Source organism: Cyprinodon tularosa, unplaced genomic scaffold (assembly GCF_016077235.1).
Source record: "Cyprinodon tularosa strain WSP-4 unplaced genomic scaffold, ASM1607723v1 ctg273, whole genome shotgun sequence".
NCBI classification, from domain to species: Eukaryota; Metazoa; Chordata; class Actinopteri; order Cyprinodontiformes; family Cyprinodontidae; genus Cyprinodon; species Cyprinodon tularosa.
Genome location: NW_024038978.1, coordinates 1,529,532 through 1,555,902, shown reverse-complemented (window position 1 = coordinate 1,555,902; position 26,371 = coordinate 1,529,532). Strand labels below are relative to the sequence as shown.

General features: G+C 38.4%; 1 protein-coding gene across 2 annotated transcripts in view; it reads right to left on the bottom strand.

Moving 5' to 3' along the window:
- Positions 1 to 26,371, bottom strand: part of tafa5l (TAFA chemokine like family member 5, like) — a 101,921-nt gene that overhangs the window by 65,323 nt on the left and 10,227 nt on the right. For both annotated transcript variants that reach the window (XR_005281191.1, XM_038289926.1), the window contains exon 2: positions 2,967 to 3,116. Coding sequence is in view for 1 of the 2 variants with exons in the window: in XM_038289926.1 (XP_038145854.1) it covers positions 2,967 to 3,116 (150 nt within the window). In the remaining variant the exon portion in view is untranslated. The remainder of the gene's footprint in view (positions 1 to 2,966; positions 3,117 to 26,371) is intronic.

Genomic DNA, 26,371 nt, shown 5'->3' with positions numbered 1-26,371 from the left:
CGCTAGTGATGGGTTGATGAGGCGTCATGAAACGTTTCGACACATTACCAAACTGTATTGATACTGCGTCGATACTGTGTCACTGAATACTGACACCTGCTGGACATTAAAAATCCCTACAGGCAACCTAGTTGACAGAGTTAACTGACACTGATTTGATGACCTATTATATACACTAATATGATGCAATTCATTGTATGATGCATTGTATTATTATTAAAACATATTTGATATTTTAGAAACAGTCAAAGAATAATGAGAACCTGCATCATAATTTAATAATCTCTAATCTGTATTTATTTGTCTATCCTCATCCCCCAATACATCTTCCTACACCTTATTTAATTGATTTTATTTTTCTATTGTATATACTGTGTCTAAACATCCTCTATTTTCTTGTATGTGCAATTTTTCCTGCTACTGGAAATACAATTTCCCGAAGGGAGTAATCCCAAGGGATTAATAAAGTCAAGTCTAAGTCTAAGTAAACATGTAGTAAATGAAGATGCTTGTTCACTGGTATTTTTTTTTATTTTTTTTTTACAAATTTTTATTAAAAAAAATAAGTTTTGAAATTCAGTCTGTTGCGCTTTTTTTATATTAGTTCTCCAGCTGTGGAAAACACCCGCTCACACAGCACAGATGAAGCTGGAGTGCACAAAAATTTTAAGGCCAGGCGGAAGAGGTTTGGATAAACCGTCCTTTAGTTTTTCCAATATACAAGAGGATCCTGGGACCTCGCAATATTGCCCTCTGCCATGTATCTCTGCACCTCAAGGATGGCATCAGCTGTGGCACTTTTGGTCTGCCTCCCCACTTCGAGATCAAAATGTTCCCAAAGGTCATCTTAAAAAAAAAAAAAAGTATTTTAGTACATGAATCAAGTGGAAACTCTGAGAGGAACAGGATGAAACAAGGAAATTAAAACAAATACCTTATTTTCCGAAATGACATCAAAGTGGTCCCACACGGCAGAAACCTTTCTTTTTGCTTGAGGAAGCTCCATAATTTTTGATGAATTTTATATTCGCAAAACACGCAAGATTGTTTTGGCAGATGCATCTCGTTGGCAGATGCGCATCCTTATAAAGGCTTGTCAGTCAGTTCGAAACATCGGTCACGTGACCGATACAGGAACTGTTTCGGTCACGTGACTTTTCCGTAGCGAAACACACGTCGACACAGGTTTCGCTCTATGAGACAGACACATGCGCCGACGCATCGGTGTTGCCCGACCCATCACTACCAGTCGCTGACCTGTATTCTCCCATTTCTGCAGAGATCCCTCCGCAGCAGACGAGCAGTCCCGCGCACCTGTCTGCTAATAAACGCTTTGAACTTTCCCACTGCCTGTCTCGCCTCGAATTCTGGGTCCTACATTCTGAGATCGTTACAGGAACCCATTTTACTTAGTGTTGAACCTATAGTGATACCAGAATCAGGCAGGTCCCCAATACAGCCCTAAAATGGTGTTATCGGTATCAGCGAGTACCAACAAATAGGGCATTGATACCATTTTGAGAGCCAAAAGTTTATTCAACTATTGTCACCCATTCCAGGTAGGCAATAAAAGTTCTACTGGATTCAGTTTGTATTAGTCTATTTCCTGCTTCACAAAGGTAGGCAGCAGCTTGACAAAGCCATGCTGGAAATTATTTTACATCCAAGTAGTATGCAGTTCTTCAAATAGATGGTATCGTATAGGCCAATACTGCACAGCCAGGTATCGATTATAGGGACCAAAAAATGGCATTGGCGCAACACAAATTTTAACACAGGCTTCAGTTTATATTTTCTGAAAGTTGATTATTTGAAACATTTGAATGTGATGGAAAGAAAAACTATAGACATCTATAAAGGGAAAACTCACAGCCCTATAATCTTAAACCTTTTTCATTTTAAAGTTAAATTGCCAGTAGACAATTTTCATCATAAGCTGCAGAGGCATTCATTTCAAGCTGCCTGTGACATTTATAATCAATTCAGGCTCATGAAATCAAAAATACAGGAGTTAAATGGAATTGATACAGAATCATTTATAGTAATATAAAGCTAAGAACTTATTTTAAAGGATAAAAAACTTAATTCTGCCATCAAAGACACTACCCTTGGCTGAAAGCCTGGTGAATTGTTTTGTTTTGCTGCAGCTTATTAAATGTATATTGAGTTTTCTTCAACCATTGATGCACAGAGAGAGCATAAAGGTGTCCAACTCTCAACTTCCAGAGTTTTGTGAAAAAGGCTTTAGTTGCAAACGACAAAAAAAAATAAAAAATGGTTCCACCACAATTTAATCAGAGGAGTTAAGCTGATGCAGCTACTAAATTACTTAGGGTACTAATATGGCTACAAATATGAAAACTTTAAATTTGCTGTGTATGAAGATAATAGAAATAATAATAATAGTAATGAGGACCCTGTTCAAAGAAAAAGGCAGAAATTAATTATGAGATAAAAAAGCGATAAAGATCAGTCTATGGGCATTTTATACTACTTAACTCTCCTCTTCTTTATCCACACTTTGTTTTCAGCAAGAATGATGCATAGATACTATTTAGGTGCATCTGAAGGAACAATATCAAGTTTGTTCATTTTCAATAAGAACATTTCAGCAGATTTTATTCTAAAACCTTTAGTGCCTTGTGTAATACTGTTGCAGAAAGAGATGCACTAACTTACTGCATGATTTGTCTTTAAATTATTGGTTCAGAGTCAAGTTGTTTAAATGCAAAAATTATCATTTTATATTCACCAATAGTGTGATTTTTTTCCTACTTTCCAATTTGCTATTTAATGCCTTGGAGAAAGCATTGAGAGGAAGCTATGCTCACACAAAAAAAAAATTAATGAAACTTTTTTATCCTAACCAGACATTTTATCATTCATTCCCCTGGTTTGTTCCTTAACACAAACTAAGCTCATGGAGTATTTCCCACAGTCTAAATCAGAGAATCTGTCCTACTCACCGTCTACACACGCCGGCCTCGCCCTGGTGGTGCCGGCAATCTGGCCTCTCCGGCAGGCGCAGCGGGCGGTCTGCCTGGCGATTGTCCGTCTAGGAACACTGCTGTCTCTGTTGAGCATCACTATCTCGCAGGTCCCCACCGCCAACTGGCCTGCCAAACACAAGAAGAGAAAAGAGGTTCCACCAAATTAGTATAATAACATTATCAAATAAACCCTCTGTTTGCACAGAATAATTTTTTTTTATAGTTTCTTTATTTAATGAAAAATCTTAAACGAAAAAAGTAAAGAGATTTAGATGTTTTACAGTGTAAAGTACTAATTCCTCTCAGATGTTTAATGAATTCTAATTACAGCCACCAATAAAAAGTGGTGCACAATTTTAAGGTGGAAGAAAAAATAAATACATAGTTCTTAATGGTTCTCCATTCACTTTACAAGTCTTTTATATATAGATGTTTTTTTATTTAAAAGGAATCAGTATTTCCCATTCTGATTTAAAATATTGGCTAAAGCTTATTGTCAACAGGATTTAAGTTTGTACTTTGACTGGACCATTCAAACTAAAATGCTGCAGCTCTATGTTAAGTCTAATTGTGATAATTGGGGGGTGACCTGCACCTCAGAATCAAGTCTTAGAAATGTTTTCTTGATCACCCTGTATTTCTCGCTAACCATCTTCCCATTAACTCTAACCAGATTTCCTTTCCTTCCAGAAGAAAAGATTCCACACATCATGATTCTGCCACTACTTTTAATTTCAAGAGATTATGGGCCTGTCCTCAAAGGTTTCACATAAGTGCAAAAAATGATTTTCTGCTTGTTTTGCAGGTGATCAACAAATTTTGCTCATGCAAATGATAAGGCATGCAAACCGGTTTGGTTATGCCCTATTAAAATGAGCAGTTTGCGTTTTCTACTGGTACTTTGAGAGTGTTTGTTTGAAAGAAAGATGAGGTTTTTAGGCATGTATGTAGAGGTAATGATGACAATTATCATAACTATATGTTTCACAAAATGCAACAAAGTAAAAAAAACGTACAATGAGAATATGACAAAATTACAGTTCAATATAAAAGATAAAATATTAAAAGAGATGGAAAAGATGCCTTTGTCTGCTGACTCACATCCCCCACACCATGATCCCCAAAACCGTCCCTGACAGAGAAGGAGCTGCTGTCGAATTTACAGCCGATTAACCTCTAAACAGCTGGATTTACCACTACCAGCTGCTTGCACCAACTGTTTGACTCAATATATTGCAAAACAAGGTGGGTCCATAATTATTTCATAACACTTAAATGTGCCCCGTTCAAAGCCTGTTAAAGAACATTTAGGGAGAGAAAAGAAAAATCTCGTATCCCCTTCCAGGCTTTGTGATGGATTGTCTCTCATGGCGGTTTTTTTTTTGTTTTTTTTTTTGTTTTTTTATTGTCGAATATTGATGTTCACTTCTTTTTATTATTACTTTGCTTTGATTGTATAAAGATTCTCTGTCAACCTGCTGTATTCATTTATTGCAGCTTTCACATTTGTTTCATGTTAATTTCAACCTGATTTTCAAAAGTGTAAAAGAAAAAAGATCCAAAAACTGTGACCTCAGTTAACATTCATATTTTTTGTTTTAAAAAAAAAGTGTTGCTCGTGGTAAATGTTTACATTTACTTATCTTCCACACATGAATTTTGGTGGTCTGGACATTCAAATATGATCTGTATAAAAAACATGATAAAAGAGTTTGTACACATTTTAAGATCTGTAAACTTTTTAAAATCAGATTATTAGAGTTCAGAATTATTAACATTATTTATTTTACACCCAATAAAGTATTTTGCCAAACTTCTTAGTCCTCAGCATAAAATGACTAATGATGCTAAGATTAAAATAATCTGAGGTAAACTAAGTGAATCAGGTTAGTTCTTAAGGCAACTGTGTTCAATAACCATCATCAATAACATCACATATCCTGATTCAATGAAAACATTCAATATATGGAATAACTGAGATGCCATCCATCCATCCATCCATCCATCCATCCATCCATCCATCCATCCATCCATCCATCCATCCATCCATCCATCCATCCATCCATCCATCCATCCATCCATCCATCCATCCATCCATATAAAGTGTAATATTCTATTCTATTCCCTTTATGTATTTACTGTATGGGTCTTTGAGTAAAAGAGGCTCGATACATTTTACCTGTATTTTAAAAATCATGTTTCAAATCTCTTCTCTTCACAGCTTACGGTGTCCTGCTCCATCACATTACATTTTATTCAGCTACAGTAACGTTTGTGGTTGTGATGTGATAACATACATTTCAACAGGATATATACTTTTGCAATGTAAATGCAATAGACCAGAGTTTTTGCTCACTAGTGCGGGATGCTTTATGTATTGCAGGGCATCATAAAGGTAGAATGTATTCACAATATTTTTTCAAAATTGGCAGAGATATCACCATGAATCTGAGTAAACTCAATGTTCACCCATTAGAAACAGTCTGTGTTTGGGGGAAAAAAGGGGCTTTAGTTAATTAGTAATGAAAGTGAAAGTAGCCATAGGTTATTAGAGCAAAGCACGGTCTCACAGAAAGGTTGATGAGGATGGTTTGCTCTGAAAGGTGAATCGAAATTAAAAATATTAAACTCACATATTGTTCGAAGGCACACCTTCCTCTGTTCAGAATCTCAATTTCATGCATGCCTTGGGGGAAGTGCTACACCATATTTAGAAAAATTGTAAGTTCACTAGTCACATTTTTTTTTTCTGTTGAAATGAGTTAAGGAACCAGCACAGGCAGGAATAAGAAGAGACTTGGATGACAGAGAGGAGACTGCTTGGCTCTGTGCTCCGATGACAGACCAATTTTCAAGCCGAGTTGAGATCTACTGAGACTGCAAATGAACAGAATATCTCAGACTGATGGTTCGCCTGGAGAACTCTGCCTTTTGAGAGCCACTATTATAATTCTGTCCAAGCACCCAGAAAAACTGTAAAGTTTTGACAGCATTATGAACTAATAAGGTAGCTAATTGGCCAAGAAAAATGTTGTCTCATAATTCCTTCCAACTAATTAGTGAATTTTTAGGGAGGATGCTTCCAGACACAAAGTTGTGCATTTTATTTCCTCGTATTTTGAGGAAATTATCTTTATCTTCTCATCTTTTTGATGTAATGCTGTAACCAAATTCTTAGAAAGCAGGGTTCCGTTTTACAGGCCCTGAATAAGAAATAATTTCAATAGAAACTGTTTGACAACATGAAGTAAGCAAATAGCACATTTTCTGAAATTATATACAAACTGAGGAAATGTAAATAAGGGGTGAACCTTTCCAGAAGAGGCCAGCATACCTATATTTCTCTACTTTGAATAAATTTTTGTGGAATACTTTCACTTAAGACTAGAGTAAATTATTCATTACGACACTTGGCAAAACTGGCATTAGTGAGAGAGTTTTGGGGTAAAAAAACAGCAGATTACTCTAACTTAGATTATTAATCTTCTTTTTACAGCATTGTACTAGAAAATAGTCCAATAACCTGCCAGTATAATAGCACAACTGCATTGAGTTAGACTTGTTGTTTTGAGAATATAGATCATGATTGTGAAACATCTTATCAAGTACGACTGTCTTTTCTGCTAAATTAATGCACTTATATTGAATCTTCTTAAAAGAAGAACAATCTAACTGTATCTGTCTGCTTTGTATATCAATCTCAAAACAAAATCAAAAAGACTTTTTGGCCATATGTAGGATTGTAAGACTTTTGCAGGCTTTGCACGTCCATCTTTGAAAAGCCAAAGGAAAAAAAAACAGGAACTGGAACGGCTTAGTCAAAGCCAATACTTACATGAAAGAGATTTTGGATACGTTACACAGGTCTTTAATTTTCACCACCCTCCTTATAAGCTTCATCAAAGCCATTTTACAAACAAGACATAATTTATTGCCATCGAGATAACAACTATTGTGCAACCAGGTTTTTGTTTAGGAGGCAGCAACTTGTTCAAAAGGCCAGGTTAGTTTGGTACTTTTTGTCTTAAATCAAAACATTCTACTTACCATTGACTCCAGATATTTTTTTATCTAATATTAAAATCTGTGTTGAGATCTTAAAAGCTGAAGGTGAAACAAAAAAAAAAGTAAAAACAGAGGCAAGCTGTCAGAGTGTAAATTCTATTTCATGGGCACTTTAAAGAGAACTGATAAAATATTTTTCAAAGCTTTCATCTCTGCTTTGTACTCGTAACTTGCATAATGACCCAACATATTTCTAAAACGAAGCATAATCATTTGAAACACTAAATTAATTCAACTTAATTTTAATAAGAGCATGGCATGAATTTCTAGCAGCTCCTTGATGCTCAGACATACACGTACGCACCTGCGTTTAAATATTCTCAAGGTGAAGCGATGAGCTTTTCTCCTAGGAGCTTTACAGCACACCTCTGACAATTGACGCTGATAAATCAAAGCAAAAACCAATCCAATAGCCGGGAGAAACAAAAAAGGGAGTTTCTAGTGTTTACTTTTATGGAAGGAGGAGCCCTGTGAATTGCCTGTTGCAGAAGTTTCATGCAAACAGTTACGGTGGTGCCAGTTATATTTCTGCAAATTATTTAAAAAACCTGAGGGAACCTTTTTAACTTTTTTTTTTCAGCCTCTCCTAGATTGTTCATGAGGCCTATTAGATGTTAATGATGTGCTTTACAGATGCACAAGCTTTAATCACAATGAACTGCTTGAGGCGTCGGCTGCTTTGAGGAACAAACGATGCAGTGTTGATGATTCACTTGTCATTTTAAATCAGGTGCTTGTGAAAATCTTGTAAGAAAAAGGAACATAGCCACTTAATAATTGGAAGAAATGGATTTGAGAGGATGAATCTAATTTAAAGCCAAACTTTTTCCCATAAATATCTGTAGAGGTAACATTTTTAGTGGGTTACAGCGTTTCCTCAAGGTGGAAGACCAAAGATAAAAACAGGCTTCTATCACCTTTGTAATGAGCTGGAAAAAGCAGCAGTTACCTCCTTCTCTCTTTTATACGGTACAGATTTAGATTTATACGGTTCGGCTTTACAGTGAAATGAAATGAAATCAGCTCGATGAACGTAGAATAGAGAGGAGTCTGCGCCTGCAGTTCAAGTCAGGTCAGTCTTTGTATTCACCGACCATTGGCAAATAAAATGACCCATCAGACGTCCATGTTTCAAAAGTGACCTCCTTTAAGAACAAGATCATAAAAGAATGTGGTGACTCAGAGATGAGTATTTAACCAGCAGCATCTGGTTAGTCAAATTTCTTTAAAAAAATAAGCATTTGCCACTTTAAAACCAGTATCTTTTCTCTTCCATGTAAAAGTATTCTCAAGTGAACATACTGAGAAAAGCTAATGCTTTGTGTGTGATAGCATTTATTTAAAGTCACTTGTAAGCAATTAAAAAAATGCTGCATCAGTCACTACCAACCTTGCTGCTTTGTATCCGGCCCCGTCACTTTGTAAATATTTTATTCACATATTTGAGGTAAAAAGGAAAGTCTGTTTCCATATCAAAGCAAAAGCAATGCTTCCTCGCTATTACCGTCTCCAGTTTTACCTTCAAATTGCAGTATATTTACTATGGTTTGCAAGTAGAAAATCAAAGCATTTCTGCTTTTGCTGTTTGCTTTTCTGTTAACCAAAAAATATCAAAGGAAATGCTTCGCTTCCCTAAACTTCAGAAAGAAGAAAGCAAGCACAGTTTTAATGTTTCTTTGGTGAGCTGCTGATGGGTTTTCTCTGATAAAGGACTGCGAACAAAATGTTTGATATAAAAATGTTGCAAGTTTAACAACTATGCAGAGATTTCTTGTTGTTTTTATGTGCTGATATAAAATTCTGGTGTTTTCTTACTTGTTAAGATATTCTAACTTGTAGTTTAAAGAAATCCAACTTTCAATTTGTCTTTGAAAGCATCAATAATTGCCAAGGATGGACGGATGGACGAAACGGACGGACACACAGATGGATGGATATAAAGTTTAGGGGGAATGATGATACAAATTTCTAATTTCTTATTAGTTATTATGTAAAAAATCAAATATATATACCGGTGTTCCACTAACAGTTGGTAAGATGGCTATTAAGGTGCTGAGAAAAGACCACGCTTCTGCTACAACTGTGTCATAATTGTTGCTCAATGGTTTTACTCTAATGAATTGTTTGCACATTTTTTGACCCGATTTTTAAAGCTTCCAAATAAGAGGTGCTGAGTTGCATGTTAATTTATTTTAATACATGTAATAAGTGTTAAGACATGCATGATGATTTGGCTGTGCCCGTTCAAATGAGCAGTTTATGTGTTGTGTCAGCAGTTGAGATTGGCTGTAAAAAAAGGAAGGAGGAACAATGCCAGGGAGGTGGCAGTAATTACGAGAATTATTAAAAAGCTAATAATGAAAGTACTAAATAATTTATTAAAGTATTTCTTAATATAATTAAATAATGTTTATAATGCACATGAAAAATGCGGCCTATTTTAAAGTGTTACAAACAAAAGTAATAAAATAAAATGATGACAATAAAGGAAAATATTGTAAAGTACGGGAGCTGCTCCGTGCAGCAGTGCGTAGCCTTGCAGCAAAAATGTTCTGGGTTTGATTCCCCGGCCTGGGGTCTTTCTGCATGGAGTTTGCGTGTTCTCCCTGAGCATGCATGGGTTCTCTCTGGGTACTCTGGCTGCCTCCCACAGTCCAAAAACATGACTGTTACTGTAGGTTAATTGGCTTCTGGTTGTTTGTCCTGTTTGTCTCTGTGTTGCACTTCAGTGGACTGGGTCCAGGGTGTCACCCGGACTATATGGATGGATGGATAAAAAATATAAAATAGCATAAATAATGATAAAGTTGTTTTTGTCTGTTAGTTTAAATATAAGCATATTATGCTCTAAACATTTGGATTCATCTCCACCAGGTCCTCTCAACAATAGCTTGCTCTAACATACTGAAAAAAAAGGTAGGCCCTTTAGGACGTAATAAAACATGATCTGCTTTGGATTAGGTTTTGTTTTATTAAATTGAGAAAGAGAGAAAAAACTGTTTAGATAAGTAAGAGATAGCCTGGCCAGCCAGAAAGAGCTGGTAGAACTAATAGGGCTCTGTTTTTGTAATTTTGTAGTCCGTGAAACATGTCAAGCTGTCAAAGAAACTTTCCAGTGAACGACTTCTGCCGGTCATGCCTAAACAATCTGAGAATATAAGGTGTGCTCTCCGTTATATTCTTAATTTTCATTGCAATATTGCTCCGTTGTCAGATTGTTGCTAGCTGAAAAGTCACACATGGTGAAGTCCTGCCTCCTGCTCTCTGATTTGTCTAGATCTGGCCAGAGTCAATGAGGGTTTACCAGACCTGGTCAACCAGATTGAATTCCCCCTGTAGGTGTGTGCCTATTGTTAATATAAACTTATGTGGGGGGTGGAGACATACACACACACATCCCCTGCTGTTTTTCTAGCATATGTTTTAGTCCCCTGCACGTTTTACTGTCCAAAAACAATGTTATGCTACATTACAACATTACACGGACATTCATAGAGCACTTGGACCATTGATCCGCAGATCAAACTGAAGCCCGTTCTCCTGAGTTTAGACCGCCCACAAGCTCCTGATTGGCCCACCGCCTTGATTGGCCAACCGTCTGTCACCGTTGTCACTCCTGAGAAGCTCACTCTACAAACATCTGATGCACCACTGAATCAAGTCTGTGAATGGTTGGTCAAACACTCTGAAGTTAGTTATATTAAAAAATACTTACCCCCCCCCCCCCAACTTCTGAAATCAAACTTTCGTTAATTAATGTAATCATCATTCAGGGTTATTTGTTCCTCTGCATTCAGCCTCAGTACTGATCTCTGTAATTTAAGAGACTTTGTGATCACTTCAATGGGCAAAAGAGCAAAAAAGAGATGCAGAGGCAGTCCCAGTTTTACATTTTTTTACTATTTAATAATAAAAAATAATAATTACACTGGTCTTGTTTAATTTACAACAGCAAATTGATGTTTATTTTTCTGTCATAGCCCTTTTTTTCTGCATGAGCTAACTTAATGCTGATGAAGATTCTCAGTCATCGAGGTCATAGTCATTCAAAAAAAAAAGGAAATTATAAAAAAAACAATCTACTGGAATTTGTTTCCAAGTTTGAAGACGTTTCGGTTCCCATCCAGGAAGCTTTTTCAATTCAAAATGTCAGGAATAGCGTTGAGTTTTATACAGTAGGTCAACAAAGCCTTGTTTTTGTTTTGAAAAATGCTAATTAAAACTGAAAAAGGGCTCCACCTCCTTGGGATGGGTGTCATTTGGCTTCTTTTGTTAGCCTGCAATGCCCCATACCTGTCTAAGTGTCTGAAAGGGCGGTCGATAAAGGGAATTCTTGGCCTGGTTGAATAGGCGAGGTCCTCCGCTCTCCTGTACAGAGGCTGGGTCTGCGATGATAATGGGAAGGGATTAACTCAATTGCTGCATTGTAGGTTTTTGAAAGCTGGAACCTGAGTCCAGCCCCTCTGTTTAAGGTTGGTTTCTCTCTCTTAACATAGATGGCTTCCTTCACGCCCCTCTCAAACCACCTATTTTCTATTTCCAAAACGTGAACATTCTGGTCCTCAAAAGAATGTCCTTTCCATAAGTTGTAGATGTATCGCAGAGTCTAACCTAACATTTCGCTGATACCTTCTGAAATTGACTATATAACAATATCTATTCAGCTTTAGGAAGAAACAAAAACATTAGAGTCCTTTTCATACTCGCCCCTTTTTTTTTTTTTGCTAAGGCATGCACAAGATTTTAGCACCCTACCAGTATTGACGTCATTCCAGAAGGAGGATATAAATCTTGCTTTTTGGAGAGCATGCTCTTTGGGGCATTTCTGGTTTGCAAAAAAGGCAAACCCAGTGAAAATGTCTGACGTCAGGAGCATTACTCCTTTTAGCATTCAATTGTGATTAAACCCAGCTTCACCTGTCCACAGACTAATTTGGCCCCACAGCATGATCCTTCCTCTAACATGTTTGACATGTGGTTAAAATGCCCATACCTCAACTCCTTCAGTCATATTTTATCATTATAGTTAATACCTCTTTTTGCAATTTCTTCGACTATAAAATGCTCCTCCGGATGCATTTGATTTATTCATGTACACAGAAAAATGGCCAGTGCTGATTTAACTCCCACAGAGTTGATTTTAACACTTATTCAGGAATTATATAGTGTCCACAGTCTTCCTAGCTGAATTAACACAATCAAAATAGTCAAATTTTTACAACTGCATTGGAGAATTTGTTTTTGCAGTTGTTCTTCAACACTCTAAACTGTAGTACAATGAACAAACATTCATTAGAAACATTAGAAATTATTTATGCTCAGGGTCAGATATGTTTCTTTTCTATGTACATCCTGGAAAGGACCAAAATAAGCAATAACGAATCTATTCCACCTCATGTTTATTACTGATATCTGACAGATCACAAGAAAACGCTTCTGCAACACATTTCATTATTAACAACAACAATGTCACTTAAGGTGTCGAAAATGAAAAATGTGAACACATAGCAGCCAATGAATTTACATGAATACTGCTCAACTAAACATTTAGAAAGTTGCCCTTCCCATGGAAAACAGCAGGAGCTGAAAAATGGAGCTGTGTTCATACTGCTCTGAAACCAAGACCATGATGAAGGGGGAGGAGCTTATTTTCTCTCTGCAGAGTGGATTCAACAATCAATTCTGGGTAATAACTTCAACACTGAGCACCAATCAAATCTTCAAGTGTTAAAACAACACTTATTGAGTCAAAATAGCCTCTAAAAAGGGGGTTGGGGCTGTAAAGTGGTGCAGTTGCCTTGCAGCAGGATGGTTCCAGTACGATTCCTGGCCTGCCATCTTTGGTGTTTGCATGTTCTCCCTGTGCACATATGGGTTCTCTCTGGGTACTCTGGCTTCCTCACAGAGTCTAAAAACATGACGGTCAGGTTAATTGGCATCTCTAAATTGTCCTTAGATGGTTGAGTGTCTCTGTGTTGCCCTGTAACAGACTGGCAACCTGTACAGGGTGTACCCCGCCTCTAACCCAGGGCTACTGGAGATAGGCACCAGCCCAACCACAATCCCGACGGAATAAGAGGGAGAAGATGGATGGATAGGTTTTGCTGGGTAGACTGCTGATTATCAAAGAGAATGACAATATAATTGAGAAAAAGTGTTTATTAGACTTCAGTAAATGTAATCTAATATTAGGCAGAGATGTTTCACTTGTTGGATTCATTCTCTCTCATATTTTTAAGTCCACTTACACAAAAAAGGATGGCCAGTTAAGGTTAGGGAATGGATGGACAGCGTTGTCTCACTATGCCTCCTACCATCCAGTTTTTATTCACTAAAACTACACCTCAAACATTAACATGCCAAACACACAGGAGACAACATGAGCTGGAATGAAACTATTTCTCCAAATCTTATTTTAGAGCTGGGGTGAAATGCAATCTACGTGAAATAATCATTTTTGTATTTATTTTTCACCAAATAAATATCGTAAACCTGACCTATTCGGTTGGCAGCTGTAATCATTTTCTATAACTGACAAGTCATTTGCTGTGGCAGCCTCACCAGGCTTTGGCATTTTAACAGTACAAAACGGTGATTACATTTAGTGCAAAGGTGGTTTAAACATAGCACCAAAACAAACAAATCCAGCCTACCTCAGCATTGACGGGAATATTACCACTGGTTAATAATCTTGCATATTAAACAGAGAACTGGTAAAAGACAGTCCTTGGGATGGAGCTGTGTTAACATTCTAAGACTGTCAGTCGATTTTTAATGTCTCTTTCCTGGGGTAAAAATGCTCACATGGCAGTCTTCAGGAGATGTTTATTGTTTGCACTTCAGAAACTTGGACTAATCATTAGGAAAACGTTGTGATGTTTACTTCTAATGTGCATATTTGTGGTCCAACAACAAACTACTTTTCTCTTCTCGGTGGTTCGCTTTTATCTTCTCATGGATCAGACTTTTTTTCTTCCCTTTCACATTACATTCCTGTCACTAAAGGTTTGCTCACAGGTCTGACCTGCATCTTAATTACTGGATTAGTAGATGGATTGCAGTTCTCAGTGGTGTGTTTTTAGATAAAATCACTGCCTGAAGCAATCTTTACAATCATAAAACACAATCGCCTGCTTGAAAAAAAAACTGCTATGCAAATTTAATTTCAGTGCATCAGCCATTTTGCTGCCACCGCTCAACACAACCTCCTTCCTTTCTGCTGAGGCAAGTCCCTGTAAACTTGTTGGCCGCTTTAAGGACAGAGGTGCCACCAGATATCAGTGCTTTGTGACATGCTTCAACACTGAGCAGATGAATTGGCTTCATGCAATAAACCTTAAGCAACAGAAGAGTAAGACAGCAAAGGGGGGGAGGTGTTGAAGTAAGAGAGTGTGTGAGTGGGAGGGCTGCCTTATAAAGTGCCCTGAGCCACGGCCAGCACTCCATCATATGTACAGGAGTTATTTGGTGTGACAGTGGGATTCTGTCACTCAGCAGCTTAGAGACACTTGGCCCTGACTCTATTTCACATGATTAAATGCACATACAGCTGCGGCATCAAGTGAAAGATGGTGACAGGTGCTACTGCTGAGCTCTGGATGCTGTCAAAAATGACACATAAAGGACAACAAGATGCTGATTTGGAGTATGGAGGCTAGCTCTCAGATATAAGCCACGGTCTGATGACCTTACCCCAGAGTCATCAGAATATCCGAGGACATTATTAGGCCTGCTGTACACCCTGACAGACACACAGATGGTCAAAAACAGATTAAATCCATTGTTTCCATGGGCTCTACTTATTCAATCACTTTTTTCCATAACTCCAAGAGTCACAATTTGTTTCCTCCTATTTTTTTTTAAACCCTAGAATGGGGCTGTGAAAAGTGACCCAAAAGAGACATTGGCAGAGTTTTGAGCATCTCCACACTGTGGCCTAGTAAACCAATCATGCACACTCGTTTTGGCAAACAGACGTCTACATTAGGTTGATTTTCTGGCTCCTAGCTAAAGCGCATGCAAACATTGCATCATCACATTTGTGCAATTTCAGTACATGCAGAGGATTGTTTTGAAAGCAATAATTATCGCATACCATTAACTCTCATGAGTCAGAAATGTATCTTGTTCATGTTGGTAATATATCCATCATGCTGGATGAAGTCTGCGAATTGAACAGATGACAGTTCCCTAAAACAGTAAAGGTCACATCGAGGTAGTGGAGCCACCATAACAATACAGGATGTCTTTTAATAATAAAACCACATAGCTTTCTGCTTTACAGCAGTAATCTTACCTAACAGATCAGCAAATAAGATATTTACTCCTTTGTATAGTGAGAATGTTGTAGTGATTGAGGATGTAAAGCTTTCAAAAACAGCTTCAATCTGTGTTACACGTATCTTAGCTTTGATCACATTACAGACCATCAAGGTACAAACAGAAATATCATAATATCTCTGTCTGAACAGTCTGCCAGCTGCCGTGACTCTCTTTCACAATGTTCCCCTGAGTCACCGTGTATCACTGCGGCGCTCAGACCTGGTGGGCATGGTGCAGTTATTCAACCCTAAACACTTTCATTCCACGAAAACAGGCAGTGTAAAGAAAACATCATTTATTATCAGCAGCATCACCGCTTTACAGTTTCTTATTTAGACATTTATAGCCTCCAATAAAAGAGTCCAGCCATTCTAAGCTTATCTGTTTTTTTTTTAGGTTTTTCTTTTTAATTAGGCTGATGCAGTCACATGTGTAGTTAGTGCTCACTGACAAAATACTTTTTATCATATTTAATAAGCAATCACATTAAACACTGCTCTGCACAGCTCCTATACAACTGAAACCAGATTGGAACCTGTGTGTGAAACGCTCTGCTTCTCCTCAGGGAATTTGCCATAAAATTATATGACAGGCTGCAGTGAATGAAGTATGACACGGACTCCATTTCCATATTAAAACAATCTACCTTTATAGATTGTAATTACCTGTGGGCTGCCAAGGATGAACGTGACGTTTTACAGTCTTTTACTGCAAAACAGGATTCTGACTTAAAATGTTTACTTGAAATTAGTCTTTTTTTGGACTCATGTCTTGTTAGGCTTTCAATTCAATAAACTTAGCATGGTATGAAGCCTCCTAAGTACACAGCTGTGGAGCAGAGCCCTGCTGCGTTGGCTCAACCTGGACGTGTTGGCATCGATTCTAACCATCTTCTAATCACAACACAGACAATATCAAGCCTAAGTACATTTTCTTCATTTCTTTGTATGCTTCTCTACTGAAAAGGAGCGCAACTAACGAGGCTGCAGTTTAGCTTGCATGACAATCACATTAACATGCATCAGATATGAGCTCGGTAAATCTTTTATGCGCTATTTGGAACACCATGGGAAACATTTGAAACATTCATGGTGCAGGTAATCAGTCTAAATTGATCTCTAGTAACTGTGATTATCAAATTTTAAAATGTGATTAGAGGGAGTGGGGCAGTGGTACTAAACCTAGCCATTTATTTTACACTATTATTTAGAGCTTCAACAATGGAATTTTACTATCAGGGAATAACTGAGTAATTTTCTTTTTTTTTTCGGTAACTTTTATGCAGAGTTGTTGATGAAAAACAGCAAGCCACTCATTTATGCATGACAAAGGGAACATGGGGACTGGTGTAAAAAATGAATTACAATATAAAATTTCAAATTAATTCAGCAATTTTTTTTTATGTTAAGACTCTCGTATCATGGTTAAAAGCTACAAATGGAGAAAAAAAATTCATTCTGACTTAAGTAAATAACTAGGAGTCATAATCCAACATTTTCTTGCTATGTTTACAGTATTAGATTTAGTAATCCCTGTAAATCTCAGGTTAATCTGTGTTGTTTTAGTAGTAAAAAGACAATATCTTCCACACGTCAAAGGACGAGTGAACAGATTGGCATTTCTTCTCAACTGTCTGGTTTTAGTAGTCCTGCCTATTCAAATCATGAAGTTCTTTGTCTTTACAGCTACAGTCTACAGCAGAAAACTAACAGCACTTCTGCAAGCCCCTTTCAGACACAAACCACTTTCAATTAATTTAAAAGCAACAGCTTTTTGCTGCAGCATCACCTCTCTGACAGAGCACATGGCAAAGATGACAGTGATGCCTCCAGGTGATGTCAGGAAAGAAAGTTTTTTTTGTCTTGAATTTATAACTCTGCTCATTACTTGAACAGCAATAAGACCAAAAGTTCTCAATGAAACTCAAAAGTTCAGCTAACTTATAAAGTGAAGTTATATTTTGAGTGATTAAATCTTCTGCTGAGTTACAAAGAAGCAAAGCATGAAAAAAAAAGTCATAATTCCACCCGCTGGATGAATTCTGATCAGGACGTTATGTGACATAATGTTATGTACACGTGCGCATCTGCTTATGCACACATGGGCGAAAATGTTGATGTCTCTTATTTTGAAAGAAAACCTCACAATGGTCAAAGAAGTTACATGAATCTGATATATGCAATAATAAACAAATGAAGATTCAATAAAAATAGACAGCCATGTTTCAAATGAATAATCTCATGAGGCAAGCCTGGATAAAAATGATGGTACCCTATGAAAAGGCTGAAAGTAATGTGGCCAAAGGGATACTAGGTAGCATCACAGGAGTCAGCAATCTTGCAGTGGGTCCATATAGAGGGCTATGGGTAGCCAGTCATTCAGTCTGTTAAAGAGCTGGGAGAGCTTGAATTCAAAAGCAGGACTAACAGGGTCAGCCTCATCAGGTTACAATCATTCAGAGACATTTGGACAGAAAAACTCCAAGCGCAGCGCTCTGTCATTACAATTTTGTAGTACGTCAAAATTTCCTTTTTTAAAAGAAATTACACAAAAGCTGTCTGTTGTTGAGATTGCTCCTTTGCGGTCACCATCTTGCTGTTATGCTATCAGAAAAGCAAAATGGCGCATAAGAGTGAGGCATCGAAAAGTAACGCCTCATGTGCTGTGATTGGTCCGGCCAGCAACACACAACATGGACCAGAAGAATCAAAGGTAAGTGTTGAATCAGGAGATCAGATCTCACCATCCATCATTGTTTTAGCCAAAGTGGACTTAATGGGAGACACCAAGGAGAGTTCAATAAGATCTCAAGGCTACCAAGGGATTTTAAAGGGAAAAGACCTGCCCAGGGTCAGAAAGCTTGGTCTCAGTAGCAGGTCTTGGAGATTTAACTGCATAATGACCCAAAAAACCCAAGAGTTGCAAGGATGAAAACATTTGACTATTCTGCAATGGTGTTCTATTACCCATGACTTAAATCCTATTGAGAATGTTAAGAAAGAACTGAAACATGGGCTGCTCAGTGGCGTAATGGGTAGCACTGCTGTGGCAAGAAGGTTCCAGGTTCAAATCCTGGCCCGGGGTCTTTCTGCATGGAGTTTGCACGTTCTCCCTGAACATGTGTGGGTTCTCTCTGGGTACTCCAGCTTCCTGCAATTAGGTGTGAGTGTGTGCATGAATGATTGTTTGTCTCTGTGTTGCCCTGTGACTGCTGTCCAGCGTTTACCCCGCCTTTTCACCAGCACCCCTCGCCACCGCAGCATGTATGGATGAAACATGCCATCAGGAAAAGGCACCCTTCAAACCTGAGCAAACTGCTCATGATGAGTGGAGCAAAATATGTGCCGTGAGGAGAAGAAATCAGATTGACAGTTACAGGAATTATAACTATGCAATGATTGCCTAAAAAGGTTGTGCAACAATATATTAAGTTAAAAATATTAAGGTGATGGTAGCATTATTTTTGTCCTGGCCTACTTCGTGACTGTATTTTTTTAAATCATTCTGTTGAAGCACGGTTGAAAAGCAATGTCTGATTTGTTCCCTTTTTTAGAGTTTATATATATGTGTAATATCTTTTGTCAGATTTAAGTTATTTCTAAGACCATTGTAGGTTTTTCTTTCCCCAAACAAGGCATGATAATCATTCTGTCCAAATTTGTTATGTGTCTTGTAATATTTCCCCTTGGCTGGTTTGCAGTGTTAATTTTACATTTAAATAAGGATGTTTCATTTTGTTCAAATCTGACCAGAGCTCCCTGATCTACATGTTTGCTGTTATTCCCTCTCAGTGGCTTTCTCCCAACATTTGCTTAGTTTTTCATTAATTTTTATTTTTAAAATAGTTAAATACTAAAAGGTAAAATTGTTACTTTCTTAGATAATCAGTTTTTTAATGGAAAATTGTTAATCATAAAATACAAAATGTGGTGTTAAAGAACAAATTACGTTGGTTTACACTTCATAGTAAAGAGACATATGAACAAATTTTTTTAATTTTAATTCCAGTGAGTTCATGCGAATTATTCTCTTACAAATTTTTTTATTTTACCTTCAGCATTGAAGACTTAACCTTTCCGCTGCATCTGTTCTAATCTCACAGCTCTGTCTGTTATTAGCGACACAGAATGACATCAAACAGCAATCTAACCCTTCTGAACATATGCTCATCAAGGCACCAGCAGCCAAATGCATCTCATTACCTTAACACCACTTGACGTGTGCAGCGCAGCAGGTATCGTGTAATAGGACACCAGGTGAGTGAGGCAGATGTTTGACTGACCGCGTGCTACATGCTGTCTGACATTTGCCGTGATCCTCTGCAGCTCAACACATCGACCAGCTGAGCAGTGGAGCAAACAGTGTGCTTTCTAATGTGAGTCTGGTTTATTAAAACAAAATCCAAATTTTTGTTTGAAAATTCAGCATGGTTGCAAAACATTTTGACAGCATAATACCACTCAAAGTCATTAGTATAATTACAAATTTCTAGCAATATAATGGATGGATGGATGGATGGATGGATGGATGGATGGATGGATGGATGGATGGATGGATGGATGGATGGATGGATGGATGGATGGATGGATGGATGGATGAATGGATGGATGGATGGATGGATGGACGGACAGACAGATGGATGGACAGACGGACGGACAGACGAACAGATGGTTGGATGGATGGATGGAAAGACAAATGGATAGATGGATGGACTGGTGGACGGACGGACGGACGAATGGATGGATGGATGGACGGAAGGATGGTAGGATGAATGGATGGACGGGCGGGTGGACGGACGGACAGACGATTTGTTGGATGGATGGATGGATGGATGGATGGACAGACAGGTGGATGGATGGATGGATGGATGGATGGATGGACGGACGGGCGGGTGGACGGACGGACGGACAGACGATTTGTTGGATGGACGGACGGATGGATGGATGGATGGATGGATGGATGGATGGATGGACGGGCGGGTGGACGGATGGACAGACGATTTGTTGGATGGATGGATGGATGGATGGATGGTAGGATGAATGGATGGATGGGCGGGTGGAGGGACGGACAGACGATTTGTTGGATGGACGGATGGATGGATGGATGGACGGACAGACGGATGGACAGACAGGTGGATGGATGGACAGTTGGATGGACGGACAGACGGTTGGTTGGATCAATGGAAGGAGGATGGAAGGACGGACAGACAGTTGGATGGATAGATGGATGGATGGATGGATGGATGGATGAATGGATGGATGGATGGATGGATGGATGGATGGATGGATGGATGGATGGACGGACAGACAGATGGATGGACAGACGGACGGACAGACGAACAGATGGTTGGATGGATGGATGGAAAGACAAATGGATAGATGGATGGACTGGTGGACGGACGGACGGACGAATGGATGGATGGATGGACGGAAGGATGGTAGGATGAATGGATGGACGGGCGGGTGGACGGACGGACAGACGATTTGTTGGATGGATGGATGGATGGATGGATGGATGGATGGATGGACAGACAGGTGGATGGATGGATGGATGGATGGATGGATGGATGGATGGATGGATGGATGGATGGATGGACAGACAGGTGGATGGATGGATGGATGGATGGACGGGTGGGTGGACGGACGGACGGACAGACGATTTGTTGGATGGACAGACGGATGGATGGATGGATGGATGGATGGATAGACGGGCGGGTGGACGGATAGACAGACGATTTGTTGGATGGATGGATGGATGGACGGATGGACAGGTGGATGGACGGACAGATGGTTGGATGGATGGATGGACTGGCGGACGGAGGGAGGGATGGATAGATGGACTGGCGGACTGACGGATGGTTGGATGATGAATTGATGGATGGATGGATGGACGTTGAATGGATCAGTTAGAAAATATGATTGAGGATAAAGTGAGAAAAAATAATATTCTTTAGCCCACGTATTAAAACAAAAAAAAATCCTCTGAATCCATATCTTAGCTCTGTTAAGTAAACAACTTTAAGAGGACCTTTGACAGTCAAGAGGAACAGAGGAAACATCTGGGGGGACTTCTAGAGAGGATGCACTTCACTGCCAACTTTCACACCTGCATCATATGTCAAGTTTTATCTTTTCTGCTGAAAAACTCTGCATGTTAAAATCAGCGCTGTGTTCAGCTTTGACAATCCCTGAAGCTGCTTCCAGCATGATCATTTTACAATCACTGTCACCTGGTTGGGGCATCACAGAAAGCGACAGCAAGCAGTACAACTGAGATATGCTCCGTTTGCCCCAAATTTCATTCTCCAGTTAGGTGCATACACTATTTCACCCACAGGGAACAACAGAGGAATACTTGGGAAAAAGGGGACTAACCATTTTAGACTGTTTCCTTTCTCACTGGGAAAAAAAAGCAGCATGATGAATTGTTTCACTTTTCAGGACTTCTGGGCCCTTCTAGTTTAGTTATGTTTGCAGGGTTTGTAGGCAATTCTTATGTGACATTGCCAAGGGCAGCTTTTAAATAGAAAACATCCCCTGTACATGCATGCCCTGCTAACGGTGTAATTTAGGTCTGTCCTTTCATTCGGAACATATGAAGGAGGTTGCTTTAGATAGATATCTGTTGCAAAACAGCAAAGAACTGGTAAAGTATGCTGCAGAAGCAAGTTGGTGCCCATGAAAACAGGCTTCAGGGACTAAAATAGTGAATGCAGAAAGGCATACAGCAGCTTTGATGGCTGTGATGCAGTGAGCAATGTAAAGCCACGGTGACTCACTTCAAATTTCAATCAAAAAGCCCCCTTCCTTAATGCAAATGCAGAGAAGATGGTGAGCATCAGACTATTAAGCCCCCATAAGTGCTGTTGCACAGCAATGTCTGATATCATGGAGTATGGCTCTGAAGTACAATCACTGCCTTCTCAGAGAATATGATCTCATCAGACGGAAAACAGAACAGGGCAACGAAACTGAAGGAGGGCTACTCTAATGCTTTGCATAAGTTTGATGATGACGGAGCAGTTTCAGCTCCAGACGTTTATGTGCAGAAAATAACAATGCAGGAAGAAGCCGAGCAGTTCGCTCCACTCAACAACAAGGGAGGTCAAAGCACACTGCAAGAACAGTTTCATATTCAGAGAGCTATGAAATGTGAACTTCTGTGTGCAGCCAAATCAATTTAGCAGTAAAGAAAAATGTCTCTCTTCATTCTCTTCCCATAAAGATGCTCATCATCTTAAAGCTCAGCGGCTGGTAGATGAAGATGGAGGCCTCAATGATTTGCTTACAATTTACAGCCAAGGTCATAATCAGACTTGGGTTCCCTCTGCATGAGTAATATTGCATCAAAGAGGACTGGAAGGAAAAAGATGGTTTTCAATTCAAAAACTTTTAGCTGAATTCGATGGATGGGTCCTACTTCCCGAATAAAAAAAAAGAAACCCCGCTCATGATGTTCAGTCATCCTTCTGGTGCCCCCAGGATGATTTCCCTTCTCCCACGCGGGTGCTGATTTGATAAAAATGGAATGAAAGTCACAGTGATAGCATGAGGAATAATTTACCAGGATAAAATCTGTCTGGTTTGTGGGAGACACTCGGACTGTGTGAGTCTGTCATCAGTGGAAGCTTTTCCTGATTGTAAAGCTACAGTGAGTCACTTTCCAAATGTAGCGAGGAAGCCCGCAGACATATTTCTTAAAATGCGAGCTGTCGTTTCCTTCAACTGCATGTGTGGCGCGGCGGGGCGATGGGATAGATTGTTGCAGGATAAATTGGATTATTCAAACAAATCACAGTGACACTGTTATTATGATGCAAGATGTAGGAAGATGCAAATATCCTCTGCTCCGATTGGACACCATCTACAGGTTAAACAGTAGATTCACATGATCATGCATTTCCTTTTTTTCGCTTGTTTACATATGCAAAATTATTCTTCCTTTTTTTCTTAGACACAAAATAAACCACATAGTGAAAAATCAAGCCAATATCAATGCTAAAGGTAACCTGAGTAAAGACAGATTGCAGATTTAAAATGCTTATAATTTTATTAGGGGAAAAGGGTCTAAATGAAGTAAAACTTTACTCCTTTAACAAGTTGGAAAAGCCAAGTGGATGTTGTTTGTTTAAATGAAAAGCAATAAGGCAGAAGAAGAACTGAAGACCTCATCCTATATACAACTACATACAATTGACGATACGCTTATCTGTTTAAGTAAATGCAACTCTAAAGACCATTTAGAGTCCTCCTACTGTTCAGGGAGGACAGGATTCGCTGAGGAAGTGTTATGTGGCCCACAGATTAAACATGTTATGGTGCAATATCTGAAAATCAACAAAGATAACAAAAGACAATGTGTCCTGTGCCAAAACAGGCCAAAGAAAAGGAAACATCTCAAAAATGCACTCAATGACAAAGATCTTAATTTTTAGAGACATGTTTTTGGGTCTGATGATGAAATCCTGGAGCAACATTTCAAGACAGCCATGAAGCTATCACATGGGCAACATGGGGTCCACCAAATAAACAAGGACCCTAAGCATACAGCAGAATAAATTACAAAACAGCTTCAGGACAAAACAGTCTGTGTTTTGGATCTCAGTCCCTTACAAACATGCAGGCCAATCCGTTTGACCATATGCATGTTCTTTAAGAATGGTGGCATACTGGTGCAAATCAGATAAAATGTTTCCCTGTTAAAAAGGCATGAGAAAGGATATAGGTTAAATTCTAGAAGACTTAAATTAAGTAAAATGGACAGAAAAATTTGCATTAAAAGAGTAAAGTCGTGCTGGAGGTCAGACATTGTTCAAATGGCAATGAGACACTTAGGGACAGTACCTAACAGATGCATTTCACACTATTTAAACTTTTTTCAACAATGTATTTCTTAGAAATTCTGAATAACCCTCACAAAAAGGTGGCTGGTGAACCTTTGACAAAGTTTCAAGCCTTTAACAGGTTTTCTTGCTAAACACAAAGATCACCACAAGTGGTGGGAGATACTGCGTTACATAATAAGTACATCAGTAACACAGTAATCTAACTAATACATTTTTACATATTGGTAATGCAGTTACTTGCAAACTGACATTGTGCAGTAAAACAACTAGACAGATTTAAACAACTTTCATGAGCACACACTTTGCTGCGACAGATGAATGCTTTCAGTTCGTTATGCAAGGCGGTTACGTTGCAAGCAAGATAAGTTGTCGCGAGGTTTGTGTAATCATAAACTATGGAAGGCACATTTTGCCAGACGCTAAAAGATGCATTCCCCCCCGATAAAGAAATGTTTTCAACCAAAGACGTGCAGTGATGTGTATGGTGTAAACCAGAAGTGGCGGGCTTAAGCAAAACAGACATGGCCGCACCGATTTTAGCTTTAGTTTTAGCAGTCTATTTCATTTTGGAGACAAGCAAAAAGCAAAATTAGGGCCTTTGTGTGTGTGAAAGACGTCTGCAAATTGCACCGGACCATAAACATTGAGCCAAATAAATTACAAAACAGGTTTAGGACTAAAAACTCAGTGTTTTGGCTCTCAGTCCCTTATAAACATGTATGCCGATCCCTTCAACCATATGCATGTTCTTTAAGGACTGTTGCATCCTGCTGCAAATCCTATTAAATGTTTCCCATTTACCTGGCATGAGAAAGAATATTGGTTCGATTCTAGAATACTTAAATTAAGAAACATTGAAAGACTAAAGTTGTGCTGGAGTTTGACATTATTCAAATGGATATGAAACATGGCTGCGCCGGATTTAGCTTTAGTTTTAGCCCTCTATTTTCTTTTGGAAAACAAGCAAAAGGACGTGATTATGGCCTTTGTTTGTGGGATGATGTTTGCAAATTCCTCTTGACCAGATTTGGTTTTATTTATCAGATAACTTCGCTAGCTGTGAAACAAATCAGGACCCTTTACAGATGGATACAATGTAGAATTAAACTTGAATTACACAAATCAATCTTGCTTATGCCATGTTAGAAGAACAGAGCAGGGGAGCTAAAACTGAGGCATATTGATACCTGATTGGCTGAGAAGCTTAATGTGGGCGGGTGCTCAGCATGCATTGATTGCTCTAACTGTCTGAGAGGAAAGAGTTAAGGCGAGGGTGGAAAGCTCGATACAATCAATGTTATCAGTTTCTGAACCTGAACCACTTGCTGTAGTCAAAGGCATACAGCTCCGATGATTTGCTCATTATGACCAGCAAAAAAGACCTTATCCATGTCGGTAACAAACAAGTGTAATCTAATCACAACATATCACCCCTCAACAACACTGACCCCTGGCTAATTGTCCAGTATATGGTATTTCACGTCTGTAGTGTTGTACTGCTGTGACTAATTTATTAAATTAATAATAACAATAATTTATTTCATTTCAGTGCATTTCATTTTAAAGTTGCTTTATATATATATATATATATATATATATATATATATATATATATATATATATATATATATATATATATATATACCGGTATATATATATATATTTTTTTTTTTTTTAAATTTCAGCATGAATAACTATTCTTTAGCAGACAGTTCAATCTGGTCAACATAGATAAATATCAAGCTCTAATAACCCATTTAGTGTGCGTTATTGTTCTTTTATTATGGATATAACTCACGCCTACATAAAAGTCTTACAGCTGAGTTGTCCCACCACGCAGATTTAAATACTGTGAATTACTGTACATTTTTTCAGACATCTGCTTTTCATTAATCAATATATGAAATACATTCATTTAAAAATCCATATCAACATTTTATATTTAATAGTCAAACTCCCACTTCTACAGTAGTTTCATTTTTGATACAAGGAAAGTCATTAAAATTAACCAACTGTAAAATAAGATAGGCAAATATCTGCGATATTCCTTAAACTAGAAAAGAAAGGTGCTCTCATGCGTTTCCTTTACAGGCGTACCAAAAGTTTGCGATAGTGGAAATATTGCTGATGTTATTTTGTTGTTCACTTT